Source organism: Artibeus jamaicensis, unplaced genomic scaffold (assembly GCF_021234435.1).
Source record: "Artibeus jamaicensis isolate MK-2021 breed Jamaican fruit bat unplaced genomic scaffold, CSHL_Jam_final contig_464, whole genome shotgun sequence".
NCBI lineage: Eukaryota > Metazoa > Chordata > Mammalia > Chiroptera > Phyllostomidae > Artibeus > Artibeus jamaicensis.
In genome coordinates, this window is record NW_026521842.1 from 8,429,370 (window position 1) to 8,443,207 (window position 13,838).

Below are 13,838 nucleotides of genomic sequence, written 5' to 3' on the forward strand. Positions count from 1 at the left end.
AAATATCTTTATTCACAAATCAGTATAAAATTGGTCAGTTTGAATGTCAACGTATGAGAAAATAGATTATAAAAAGCATATTTACAATGAAACCATTATTTTATATAACTGAATCATCTGATATGCTGTCTCCTGCAATAATAACTTAATGGACCCAAGTCTGATTATCCTAGAAAGTTTTGAGCTTGGTAGTTTCTTGGTGCTCCTTTATGTAATCCAAGGGTTAAGGGAAAATTCCTGAAAACAAGCACTTGGAACCAGACCTCTCTACGATTGAGGAGAGACAGAGGTGAGAAAAAAGACACCTTGTCGCTTATTCTAGGCCCACAACTGCTGCGCTTTGCAGAATATGGGGGAGAGGGGAGCACACAGTGGAAGAGGAATGAGTTATTCCCAACCATTATACTGAACATTTCTAAACTGTCAGTATTAAGGGTTCATATCTAAAACACAAGTGTTTAGACAGAAGCTATTCAGCTAGCTATGAAGTGAAACGTGTATGCAATATCGTCAGGGAGGTGTGATGTTTACAAAACCATTTACATCTTATTTATCTTTGATTTTAAAATAATTCATTCTCTTTTTGGGTATGCAAGTGAGCAATGGAGAAAGTGGTGCATCTGCAATACCTGAAATTAAAAAAAAGAAAAAGAGAAAATGAAAATAATCATGGTGTAAAGATTTGAATCAGTTTAAAAATGGGCAAGATTACAGTGTGGATCATGGACCCCCATTAAATGCAGAAGCAGAAAATGTAATAATAGAGCGTGACAGGATAGCAGACTGGCCATGAGAAAGCTCCCAGGTAATTAGTCAGCAAAGAGAGATTTGAATGTACTGTGTAATTCATTCTTCTAGCTTGCAAAATAAACAACTTACCTGCTGGTGCCAAGGATTTCAATGCTTCCAGAAGATTTGGGCTAGAGAACTTTACTAGGCACCGGAGGGGTTCTTTTCTTTCAGCCAAGATGCCCCTATTTAAGTCACTTTTGAATTTCGTTTCAAGCTGTCAACAACACACAGAAATAGGTACTGTTAACATTTTAATATATTTCTACCTAACCCTTTCTTTTCAGTGACTACAAATAGGTATATTTATAAATGACTATTAAAATGTATCAGTTAGAATGGCAAAATAAAACACTTGGATTGTGCATTTCATTCATTCTTATCATAAAAAAATATAGGGATTAATGGGGGAGACATTAATTTGAGGGGGGGAGGGCAGAGAGAGAGGGAGACTTCAGTGTGTTGTTCAAATAAGCATTAGGCCTAAGTGAGCAGATTAACGGTAGATTTCAAGTGTGGCCTATAGCTGTAGGGGCACTGGGCCGAAAGAATTTTATTGGTGGGTTTTAGGGGGAGGAGAGTGCTGTGATCATGGGTATCAGATTAGGATGATCATGATTTGAATTCTTTTATGGTGGCAATTGGCTTGTCCTCCACCCTGGCCTTCCTGGTGGCCAGTGGCACACTTCTAGAATGAGCTAGGTTTACAATACTAACAAGGCTACTGGTTTTTTCTTCGTATGATACCAACTAGGCTACATATAAATGGCTTATTTATTCACTCTTTTATTCAACAAGCTTTTTAAAATTCTATCCAAATTGGCTTTTTATTAATAGTAAAGACAATTGGCCCTGCCCAGTGTTTGGTTGGTTGAGCTTTGTTCTGTAAACTGAAAGGTACCAGGTTCAATTCCCTGTCCAGGCACATGCCTAGGTAGTGGGTTCATCTCCATTTGGGGTGTGTGCAAAAGGCAACTGATTGATGTTTCTTTCTCACATCAATGTTTCTCTCCCTCCCTCCCTCCCCCTCCCTTCCTCTCTCTTTAAAATCAATAAGCGTGTTCTTAGGTGAGGATTAAAAAAAAAAAGTAAAGACTACTGACACATACTGCTTGCAAATAGTATAGGCACAAAAATTATAAAAATAAACTAGCAGATATTTAAGGGCAAATGTAAAGTTTGTATACTAGGTCATTAAAGATTTTATATACTTTTTTATACTGTTATTATAAACTAGATATATGAAGCAAAAAAAAAAAGCAAGATGCAAATCAGCAACTATCATATGGTACCATTTCTGCTTTTAAAAGGAAAAAATATAGACAAACACCCCACGTGTGCACAGACTACCTCTGGAAGATTAGCGAACCATTAATCGTTGCCTAAGGGACTGTATCAAGGAGTGAGAAAGAAACTGCCTTTCATTGAATAGCCTTTGGTACAATTTAAAATTTTTTTAGTCAATCATGTACAAGTTCTTAAATATTTTGATTAGTAATAAAAAAACCAATACTTTATTTATTGATTTGAGTGAGAGAAACATTGATTTGTTGTTCCACTTATTTATACATTCACTGGTTGCTTCTTGTGTCTGCTATGATTGGGGATTGAACTGGCAATTTTGATGTATGGGGACAATGCTCTAACCGACTGAGCTACTTGACTAGGGCTGACTGATCAACAAGTCTTTATAAGCACCCACTATGTTGTATGTATTGTTCTAAGTGTAGATGGGCTAGAAAGATGTAGACTATAATTTTTTCCCCTCAAAAATACAGATCACAGCCAGTTTTACATAACTGAATTAATATGAAAGATGAAATGAAAAGACAAATTAAAAATTTCCAAGGGTCTTTCTTCTTTACTGGTAGAGGAACTTACTAAATGTGATAGAGAAGTCATAAATTTATTATATGGAATTGAAGTGACAAATGAGTATGAAACAGTTTCTTAGAACCATTTTCCACTTAAAGTTTTTGTTCTTTTAAAAAAACAATGATAACTGTAGATAATTTATAGCAACATCCTACCTTATATTGTGCAAATTCTAGTCTTGGTTGAGGATAGTCTCCAAAAATTTCTTGAGTAATTCTTTGGACTCTGTCCTTTTCTATTCTGTTTTCATGAATGATCCTTGAATCCACTATAGATGGCAGATTTCAAATAAAACATCTGTTAGAAATCTATTGCATCCTGAAAGTATCCTACTTTCATTCCTAAGCTTTTAACTTGCTTGTAAAGTTTAGAGATAATGTTCAACCTTTACTGTTTCTTCTCTTGATTATAATAATTTCTTACTGTAGAAAAACTGGAAAGTACAGGCTGATAAAAAAGAAAAGAAAAACCACCCACAATTCTAACACACCAGAAATAGGTACTGTTAACATTTTAATATATTTCTACCTAACCCTTTCTTTTCAGTGACTACAAATAGGTATATTTTTACAACTGGGATTATAACACACAATTTTTTTATCTTTACTTAACATGAATGAAATCAACAGCAGTTTCTACATCATTGGAAAGTCATAAAAATGTTTAGTTCATAATGGCTGTACCATTTCATTTGACTATCATTTTAAAAGTGTACTTCCAAATTTCAGTTTTTATTTTAAAACACACATACTATTTATATCTAGCCCAAGGCTTCCTTCTTGTAGAGGTGTAGTCGAGTAGTGAGTTTCAAAGATCTAGGGGAAAAAAAAAGAAGAAAGTGAATGTTTTCCTAATTTTCACACCCTGAAGCACAGCTACTAATTGGTGTTAGTACACAAAAGTATGTCAAAATTTATCTTTATATTTCTCAAAATGAAGAGATTTGAGGTCACATCTGGCTGAGCTGAGCACTTCTCCTAGAACAGGGAACTGCCGAGACTGCTGGAGCCAGCAACATGGCTGTTTTGCCTGGGGGGCTCTGACCTTTTATCATAAAAAAGCATCTGGAAGAAACAGGTGGTGAGGACAAAAGCTACAAAAATCAAGGCTGTATTTGTGATGTGATGTTTCAACTTTATAGCTATGTCTTCATAACCCCAGTGAGTTAACTCACCGAGATTTCTTTTGGAAAAATAACTTTCCTACCAAAAGTCTGAATTTCTCAAATCCCTTCTCTGACCTTCCGCCACCAAGGCCACTGTTTTTATAGTTAAGTGTTTGATTATGTGACTTTTCCTAGAAATACTATTGTCAGAGCACAACAGTTGATACGAATTTGATGTGAGGGTGCCGGGAGCTGTTATGGGAGAAAAGTCATCTGACTTCTTAATGTTAGTGTTTCCTTAAAGAGTGGCTTGCAGAGAGCCATCGCTTCTTTCTGCCTAGAACAGGTGAAATACGTAAATACAGGGTGGGGCCCAAGTAGGTTTATAATTGTGAGTACATGAAACACAGTATATTCTTGCTATTACTTATTACTGTATCATTTTTCATACAAACAACTGTAAACCTACTTTTGCCCCACCCTGTATAATATACGTAAGGGCTCAAATTTACACACAGAGCGTTAGTATTCACCCACTGGAGTCTGAACATACGAGCACACAGGTGTCATGCACAGGAGGAAATAACCCTGAGCCTGTAAGGCCAGATCTGTTCTTATCAGTAAAGGGAAACAATACATTTAAATAATTTGAATAGATAAATAAATTGGAACTTAATAAACCAATACTTTTTCCTTTACTTCTAACCCCTGTATCACCTGATTGACTGATGGGACAAAAATTCTGCTTCTCTCTTGCACAATAGAACAATGTAATTAGTCTGAAAAGGCAGTGTTGAGTTATTCTAAAAAGGAAAGAAATTCTAATTAGAGTAGCTGATCTGGAAACTGGGATCTACAGCATCATTTTGTTTCCCTTCATGTTAACCAACGGAGAGCTTTCTCTACTTCAGTAATACCTGAAGGGATCTCCTTTTATTGGAGGTGGACTTTCCCACCTGCTCGGTGGCCTCTAACTCACAGGTAAAGAGAGAAAGGAGACTTAACCTGAAAGAATGTCACTGATCAGCTCACCTGATTATACTGCTCAAAAACAATAGCCTTAAGAGAGTCCAGATATCGGCTTCTGAAGTCCATTTTCACAATCCGATGGTATTTGCTAGCAATTGTCAATGCCTTGAAGTGAAAGTTATAAGACTATTAAGATTACTATGTCTATACTTGTATTTATAATAGTTATCAAAGTAAAATTAGGAATTGCAGTAAATGAATAGTTTCTATTTAAGAGGGAAAAGAAATGCAGAAAAATGAGAAAAATGTAATCTCATGTTCTGTTACTCAATTTTAAAAAAAGGCCTTATGGCATTAAACTAATCAGAAATACAAACTCTTTTGTACCATTTTTAGACAATGTGATCCTACTTAAAATTAGGAATTATAATAAGTTCAGACCTAGAAGTAAACAATGAATACTCAAATGTTACCATTTTAGACTACCAGTCATCTAATACTACAACAATACCGACACACAAAAAGGCAAATATATATGCTTTAGAACACTACTGAAGAAAAAAACCATATTAAGTGCAATTTATAAAAGCTTCCCATGATCTGGGGAAACAAATTAGAAGGCTGAAACAGAATTAGTAAGGTAAGATATTTACCTGGACTGGAGGGTAGAGATAAGTTTGCCTTAAGATACACAACGAAAATAAACATTAGCTTTTGGTGTAATGCTTAAGCCAGTTGTTGCAGGGTGGATTCAGCTGGCTGTAAGTGGATGAATGACTGCTATAAATCACGGAGGAAGAGATCCCAAACATAAAGAAGCAGAGGTAAGTGTTAAAGGGAAGTAGAAGCAAGCTGCAGTCATTCCAGTAAACAGCCAAGGAATGTAAATGACAACCAACTCTGTCCACTGGGACCCTATAGCTCTCGAATCCAGAACCCTGGGGTGCACAGTCCACTTAGCACTAGAGATAATGCAGCCAGGATGGTGGAGCTGCTCACCTACAACCAGCTGAAATGAAAGCTCTGGAACCAGCTGAGGTGCCATTATAGTTGTGAATATTAACAGAGAATAGAAGTAGCAGCAGTCACCAGGCCTATGCAGGGATGGCTTATTCTGGGGAAAGATGCTAGGAAGCCAGAGTCATAACAAGAAGCAGGCTCTGAATAGAGGCTCCTTTTTATGTTAAAGCAGTCTTCTTGTGTACAGAATGTGGGGAAAATGATTACAAATGAAAATAATGTTCATTAATAGGCAAATTATGCAATCACAAAAAAGTAATGATGTATATCACATGGAACCATGTGGAAATGTTAAAAAAGCAAATGACAGATGCTAAGTACAACTCTGGTTTTGTAATAAAACATCTGAAAGGAAATAAACTGTTAACAATAGTTATCTTGGGTAAATGGGACTGGGAAGAAGGGTATGAAGTTTTAAAAGACTTAACTGTTGGTCTTTAGAGACTTCTGTGTTGGTTCAATTTTTACATTAAATTTGTACTATTTCTAAATTTAAAGATGATAATGAAGAGCTCCGAACTAATGCTCACACTGCTTTCCCATCTGCCGAAGAACCACACTTGCTTTTTTTAGGAAGTCAGGAACTACATGTGGCACTTTTATATACAATGCTTAAACCTACACAGACTTCTGAGACAGGATAATACAATTTTGTAGCTGTTGTGACTGGTTCCATACCTGGCCCAGAAGGGGAATACTGCTCCTCAGCTGCGAGGAAGAAATGAAGGCGTATGGAGTCTGGGGATAATACACCACGTAAGTAGGTTTGTACTGGTTCGGCTTCCTATACTGTGTTCCCCAGGCAATTCGAATCCATATTGCATTCTCCTCAGCATCTCTGAAGGTGACTGATACCTTATTAAAAAAAAAATTAAGTTTCCTAGTTAAAAATCTCGTGGCACCAAGAAAGAACACATGCTTTCTAAGGGGGAAAGATGACATTGCAATCTCCCACGTAGCCTTTTCTCTTGCTTTTCATTACACTGCTTTGGGAATCTTTGAGAAAATATTCTGTGGTTGTTTTATAGACATGTTATGTCCTGCAAAGTCTTCTGGAAGAAAAAAATTTAAATCTACAATCGGGGTATGATACCAAGTTTTTAATAGTTTCTTGGGCTCATCTGGACAAACTGTGTTCCTCTACCTGTAAGAGTTTATGAGTAAGGCAGCCTTATACATGACATACTTGTTTTATTTTTTTTTAAATTTTTTTATTGATAATGCTGTTACAGTTGTTCTATTCCCCCCTTCATTCCCCTCCACCCTACCCCCCCATCCCCACCATTACCCCCCCTTTAGTTTATGACCATGTGACTCAATTCCTTTAGATTCTATATTTCCCATGCTATTCTTGCCCCTCCATCTATTTTCTATCTACTGTCTATGCTACTTATTTTCTGTACCTTCTCCCCCCTTCTCCTCCTCCCACTCCCCTGTTGCTAACCCTCCTTGAGATCTTCATTTCTATGTTTCCACTCCTGATCTAGCTGTCCTTTTAGTTTGCTTTTGTTTTAGGTGTGGTTAATAACTGTGAGTTTGTTGTCCTTTCACTGTTCATGTTTCTTTAACTTTTTTTTCTTAGATAAGTCCCTTTAACATTTCATATAATAAGGTTTTAAATGGAGCCTTTTTGGAGGTGAAAGAATTAAGCGCAAAAAACAACAACAAAAAAAACAAAACAAAAACTCATAGGCACAATGGTGATTACCAGAGGAAAAGGGGGTGGGGAGACGGAGAAGAGGGTAAAGGGGGATAAATGGTGATGGAAGGAGACTTGACTTGGTGAACACACAATATACAGGTGATGTAATATAGAACTGTACACCTGAAACCTACACACTTGTATTAAATGTCACCCCAATAAATTCAATAAAAAATGGAGCCTTTTTAGTAGTGTGCCCTATAAAAGTTAATAGTAGCACTTCTATGTAGTAATAAGTTTAAAAATATACTAATCCTAGTGCTTTTATAAATTTAGCTAAGATGCTAAAAATTACTTTAAAGGAAAGTTATGTGGTCAGAATATAGGAAATTCTACTTGGTTTCCATTTCATGGATAAAATGGAAACCTTTCTAAAGTTTTAAATATGATTACCAGCTCGTCTGGAATTCAGTAGCCTACCCTTAGATTAGTAACTCCCCCTTAGAGTTCGGGCCCTGCAAAGGAGGCACTTGAGACAGGTGTACTTGGCTGGCCCATGTCTCTTTACTTCCTCCCTCTCGAATCTTACTCCAGTAAAGCAGGTTGTAATGTGGCTGCTGGCGTTAAGAAGGCAGTTTCTTTGACTCTGCCCACTCTATTTGGCTGCTTTTCCAAATTCCCTCGGTGCATCATATAAGGAACCCTCCCTAGTCCTGGGTATGGAAGGTGCAGAGCTGCCTGGCTTTCCCTGAGTGAGCAGTACAGAGGTTGGCCCCAACAGAGGGACCACTACTGCCCTGAATGGAAGATTAAGTCTCATTCTGATTAGCATCTTTGAGTCGAGTTACTAAAGCAAACACCTGTAAAATCAAGACTGAATACAGCATAGAGGGCACACTTTAATTAGAGGGAGAAAACTGGTAGCACTCAACACATTCAAGTAGTCTCTCTAGGCCAGAATGAGAATCTTATAAGTGAGGGTTCATGGAGGGGCTTAACGGCTTAACGAGGCCTGTGACCTCCCTGAACTGGAAGCAGTCAGGTGTACATGTCTAAGTGTACGCTTTTCTGGAGAGAGGTTCTGGATCACTTACCAAAATTTTCTTAAGGGTCTATGATCCCCAAAGAGGTTAAAAAAAAAAATCAATGGGCTGGGAGAAAAGGGTGTCCCCAGCGTCAGTCTAATCCTGGCCCAGCTGGCAGCCAGGTGTTTCAGCTCACATTTTTAGAGTAAAATAGATACCTGAAGAGGTGGGGCCCAAATAGACTTTTATTATTTTCCAAAGAAACAATCTTAATAGATATCATCCTGCAATAGCCGGGATAAAGCATTTTTCACTAACAATAGCTTAAGATTAGTAATGTTCAAGCTTACCTGGGTGACTAATCCCACCAGGTTCCTAAGTGGTCTGGCTAACCTGGGACCGTACCCTCCAGGGCAGGCCCCAGGACGGCTGTGAACGAGGCCCAACACAAAACCGCAGATTTACTTAGTGCAAAGTAAATGAGATTTACTTTTGTCTGAGTAAACAAAACATTATGAGTTTTTGTTTGCTTTGGTTAGTGTTTGTGTATTTCATGTGTGGCCAAGACACCTCTTCTTCTTCCAGTGCGGCCCAGAGACGCCAAAGTTGGACACCCCTGGGACTGTCGGTTACTGACTACCACTGGCAAGCTACTGAAGATGTTAAAAAAGGTTAGTGTGAGAATCAAATGAACCTTCTAACACGTAGAATTGCCACATACTTGACAGACTATTCATGACAGTCTGATACATGATATACTGGCATAAAAAGGTAAATGGTTTTTATAATAGAAACGTTTTTTTCATTTGTCTCTTCTTTGTAAATTTTCCAAGAACTTTGTATTCTTAATAGTTTTACCAACCCGCCCACCCCCGCCCTCCTCTCAAAGGCTCTGCACTGGATCCCTGAACTTCAGGGTCTAACCTAACGCTCCCCAGTTAGGTTCCCTGTGAGAGGAGGGAACCTTCTCACACCAGCTTCTCTACCCAATTGATTCTAGGGTAGGAGTTCTTAACCTGAAGTCCATAGTTAGAATTCAGGGTGGGTATCTATGAACTTGGTAGGGGGAAAAATTGTATCTTTATTTGCCCTAATTTCTAACAGAAATTCATCACCTCCTTCAATTGTAATGGTAGGTAACAAAACAGTAGTTTTAGGACCAGTTACATTGTTGTCCATAGAAATCCTAAATTTTTAAGAATCACATTACAGTTGTGGCAGTCCGTGAGCTTCATTAATGGCTAAAGGGGCCCCTCGGCACAGAAAAGGTTAAGATGCCTGTCTTAGAGCAGCAGGCGGGTCACTCTTCAATCCCGAGTACGCTACTTGGCGTGACATCACCACCGCCAGCCTTTGAGAAAGTGGGGTTATCCATCACTGGTTATGTCATGAGGAGGAAAGTGAAGATGAGCTGGGAGTCCTGTCATTTGAGAAAAGGGGTTAGGATACGCTGACCAGTTTGAGAAGGGGACCTTTGGATAGAGAAGATACATCGGCAGATACGTTTAGAAGATCTTCTAAAACCTACAGTGCACACAGCACGCCGCTCTCTAGCGGGCCTTTCACACAGGACAGATATGTCCCATTATGAACTGTTCCAGTTCCCCTGGCCTCCCCTGCTAGTCTTCCTGAAATTCACTCAGGGGGCAAAAGCTTTTGGAATGCGGCAGTGATAAAAAGAAGAAAGCTAACAACTGAATACAAGGGCATTAGAGTAGGAGGAAACGTGTTTCAGATTCTTCTCCTTGAATGGTAGGGGCAAGAGGCATGGGGGTCAGAGAACACGAGTTCCTGGTGTGTAAAAGAGGCACTGAGTGAGGCGAGGGCGCTGAAAAGGAAGAAAGCGGATAAACTCTGAACTGGAGCCCAGAGAAGCTCTCTAGGAGGTTTCTTGTTTGGGGTAAAGTAGTGTGGGAACGCTGCCAAGAGTGGTTTTCAAAATGGGTTAGCCAGTCCCGTTCAGCTTCATAAAAAGGCTGGTTCCAGAAGGGTCCAGACCATAAATGCACAACATTTACAGAGACTTGGCCAGGGGCTCCGTGCCAATGAGGCTTTGTTTAAAAACAACAACAATCCCCCGCCAAAAAAGCCCCAAAAGCGCCTGTGTATGCCACACCCACATGGGACTCTCCTTTCATCTCTAAAAAAATTTTAATTTCATGGTAAGAATATTTTTCAAATAATATAATCCAAGTTAATTTAGAAACAAGGTATAAAAAGTACTTATTCATAAAAGAGGAAGAAAGGGAGAGTCACATCTTCCCTTTGGCTCACAATTCTTAAATTAACTTATAAATTAAATGAAGCCCCACTGCTGAAGATTTTGTTTTCTAAATCTGATAAAATGATTCTAAGATTCATCTTGAAGGATGGTCGGGATGTTGTTGATAAAGAAGAGTAATCTGGGATACAGGCAGCGTGGACTTGCCTCAGTGGTTATTAAAATATTTAAAAAACTGCAGTGATGAAAGGAATGGGGGAGTTTGCAAAGAATGCGCCCAATTCGTTTGTTCCCCAGCATTTGTTGAGCCCTTGCCTGGGTCAGTGGGGAGCAAGATGACTTCTGCTCTCACGGGGCCTGCAGGCTGGGAGGGAAACTGACAGTTAAACCAGAAAATGGGAAGAGCTGGTGAAGGTAGCACAGGCCGGGGACAACCAGTCCAGCCAGGGAAGCGCCCGAGGGAGCACCATTGAAGTGGGGGTAAGAGGGATGGGGAGGAATGAGGCCATTCCAGGTGGTGGAGGCTGTTCCAACCACAGGAAACAGCCTATGGTAAGTTCAAGAACTCAAAGATTAGTTCAGTTTGGCTGGAGTGTAGAGGACAGCTGATGTCACCCGAGAGGCAGGCACTGGATCCGGGGTCACAAGGAGGAACACACCAAGGAGTAGAGGAACACGGCTCTAGAAGTACAAATGAATCTGAAGGTTCCAGTGAGGGTAACGCCCATGGGAAAAGCTGAATTAGTAAACAAATAGTGTTGGGATAAGTTATTAGCTTCTGAAATCATTAATGAGTCTATTCCTCTCTCCCTTTCATCCTCCACCAAAGGAAATTCCTGTAGCTTAGCTTCTTTGGTGGAGGGCTGAGTGCAGCACTCGTGGGATGCTCCAGTGAAGGGCAGAGAGAAAGGAAAGGAGTTAGTCATGGAGACAGTACAGGAGCAGTTTAGGATGTGTAGAGGACAACCAGAAGACAGAGGTACAAGAACAGGGTTTGACTGCCAAGTGTGTATGTGACCTTGAGCACAAAAATGGATGTTGTGCATCTTTTTTCAAAAACTGCTTTAAAATTTATTTTTAGAGGGGGATGGGATGTAGAAAGAGATACACTGACCGGGAATTGAACCAGTGACTCTGCTTTATGGGAAGACACCCAAACCAACTAAGCCACACTGTCAGGGTTGCTGTGCATCTTTCTAGCCCCAGCATCTGGCACCTGGCAGAAAAAAAGCCGAGAGAACCTGCCCAGTGTAGATGTGAAGAGCATGGCCTGGAAGCCACCTGCCTAGGTTTAAACCCTGGTTCTGCTGTTTTCAGCTGTGTGACCCAACTCGCCTCACTAGGAGGATGCAATGAGTTAATAATTGGAGAGGGGTTAAAATCGGGTGCAGCTCACCTGGTATTTGCAATCAGCACGACTACTGAAAGAGAACAGGCCACGGGATTCTGTGATAAGTATCACTGGCACCCTTCAACGGGGAGGTTCTCAAACTTGACTGGGCATCAGCATCACCTCGAGGGCTTGGGCTCACCTCCCCGCCCCCCAGCCCAGTGTCTGATTCAGTAGGTCTAGGATGTGGCCCAAGTATCTGCATGTCTAACCGGTTCCCAGGTGATGCTGATTCTGTTGATCCCAAGATCACACTGTGAGAGCCACGGCCCATAAAAACTGTTTCAACCTGGCAGTGAGGGCACCAGCCAGAATGCAAGGGACTTATGCATAAAGCCAGCAAGATTGGAGTACCCTTTCAAAAAGTCTTTTTGGGGAAGTCTTTGAAGAGGAGCAATAAATAACACCCCTCTTCTCTACCCTTCTGAACTACTAAGAAGTGAGGCAAAAGAGCGGGCAGGTAGAGACCAACATATAACTCATACTACCAAGGAACTAGTGACTGGCTCATATCTGCAGGCAAGTGGCCCTCTGGACAATAAAACCCCCGAGTCGGACAAGTTGCCCATGTGGCCGCTGGCAGGATCACTCTGGGTAGCCTCCCTTGCAGGGGCAGAGCTGGGCCCTGGAGCAACAGACTAGAGTAGGTGAGCCTGCAGACAGCTGCTCTCACTCAGGTCAGTGCTCCTGCTGGAGAAAGGGGGAGGGGAGGTAGTGAAGGGTTACCTGTACATGAGGGACATCACAGGAGCAAGAAATATTTGCCTCCAAGTGTTTTATGCTTAATGATGAGCATGGAGAGTGGGTGTGCTTTTACTGAGACTTGGGCATGTTTATAAGTGGTAGGGTAGGTATCAGTAGAGGAGACTGAGAATGTGAAAGACTCGAGAAAAACCAAGTACCCAGGTCCTATGAGGATGCAGGATAGGAGATGGATGCCAAGTACACAAGAAGAGTCATTATAAGAAAGGGGGAGAAGAGTAAGCTCAGTGACAAGTGGATGCACAGAAAGAATGACAGAAGTTACGAAGGATGAGGTAAGGAGAGGCAAAGACAGACCAAGGAATTTGTGTATGAAAAAAGAGGGAACGCTCCCATTCTAGGGAGGACGCACACAGTGTGGTGAATGAGACGGATTTGTTGGCAAGTCTTTATATGTAAGGAGGACTAAGGAGGACTAAGGTGGACTAAGGTGGAAGGACAAGACAATGAAGTAGGAGAGGTTGTTAGAAAGAAGGATCACAAGGTAATAAGGTGGTGCTTGTGGGAATGGAGTGGTAGTAAGATTCTTCGGGTGCACTCGAGCCGCAATGACCACCACAGGAGCCACTAGGCATCCATGGCTATTCGACTCAAATCTGTTGCAGTTAAATTGGATCAACATTTTAGTTCCTCAGTGACACTAGCCACATTTCAAGTGCTCAGTAGCCACAAGTGGCTATTAGCTAGGGTACTGGACAGTGCAGTAGACAACATTTCCATCCTTGCAGAGAGGTCTGTTGGATGGGGTTACTCTTGAGAAAGAAGTGTTTGCCCTTGAATTGAGAAGTGAGGGAGGAGGAAAGTTTTCATAATAAAGTTTGTCATTGTTATGGACTAGAATAGTACAGAATATTACCCATTGAAATCCTTACAAATTAAAAAAAATAGCAAATTTTAAGTGCACAAATGCCATGAAATTGGATTTCATGGAAATTCAGAAAGATTTTGTTCTTACATTTTTTAATGCTCTTTGAAGAATTTTCTTAAATGAACTTTTGAATTGTCTCATATCAAAAAGGTCAATATCTCCACCTGTCAAA

General features: G+C 40.3%; 1 protein-coding gene across 3 annotated transcripts in view; it reads right to left on the reverse strand.

The window, feature by feature from the left end:
* The window catches only part of CENPN (centromere protein N), a 22,026-nt gene continuing 8,188 nt past the window's right edge, over window positions 1-13,838 (reverse strand). For 2 of the 3 annotated variants that reach the window (XM_053666718.1, XM_037145181.2), the window contains exons 5-11: window positions 13,754-13,830; window positions 6,437-6,613; window positions 4,802-4,903; window positions 3,416-3,479; window positions 2,820-2,932; window positions 880-1,006; window positions 1-629 (exon numbers count right to left, since the gene is read on the reverse strand). In XM_053666718.1, the coding sequence (XP_053522693.1) occupies window positions 547-629; window positions 880-1,006; window positions 2,820-2,932; window positions 3,416-3,479; window positions 4,802-4,903; window positions 6,437-6,613; window positions 13,754-13,830 (743 nt within the window). In that variant the 3' untranslated portion in view covers window positions 1-546. The remainder of the gene's footprint in view (window positions 630-879; window positions 1,007-2,819; window positions 2,933-3,415; window positions 3,480-4,801; window positions 4,904-6,436; window positions 6,614-13,753; window positions 13,831-13,838) is intronic. The other variant, XM_053666719.1, reaches the window with a different exon arrangement.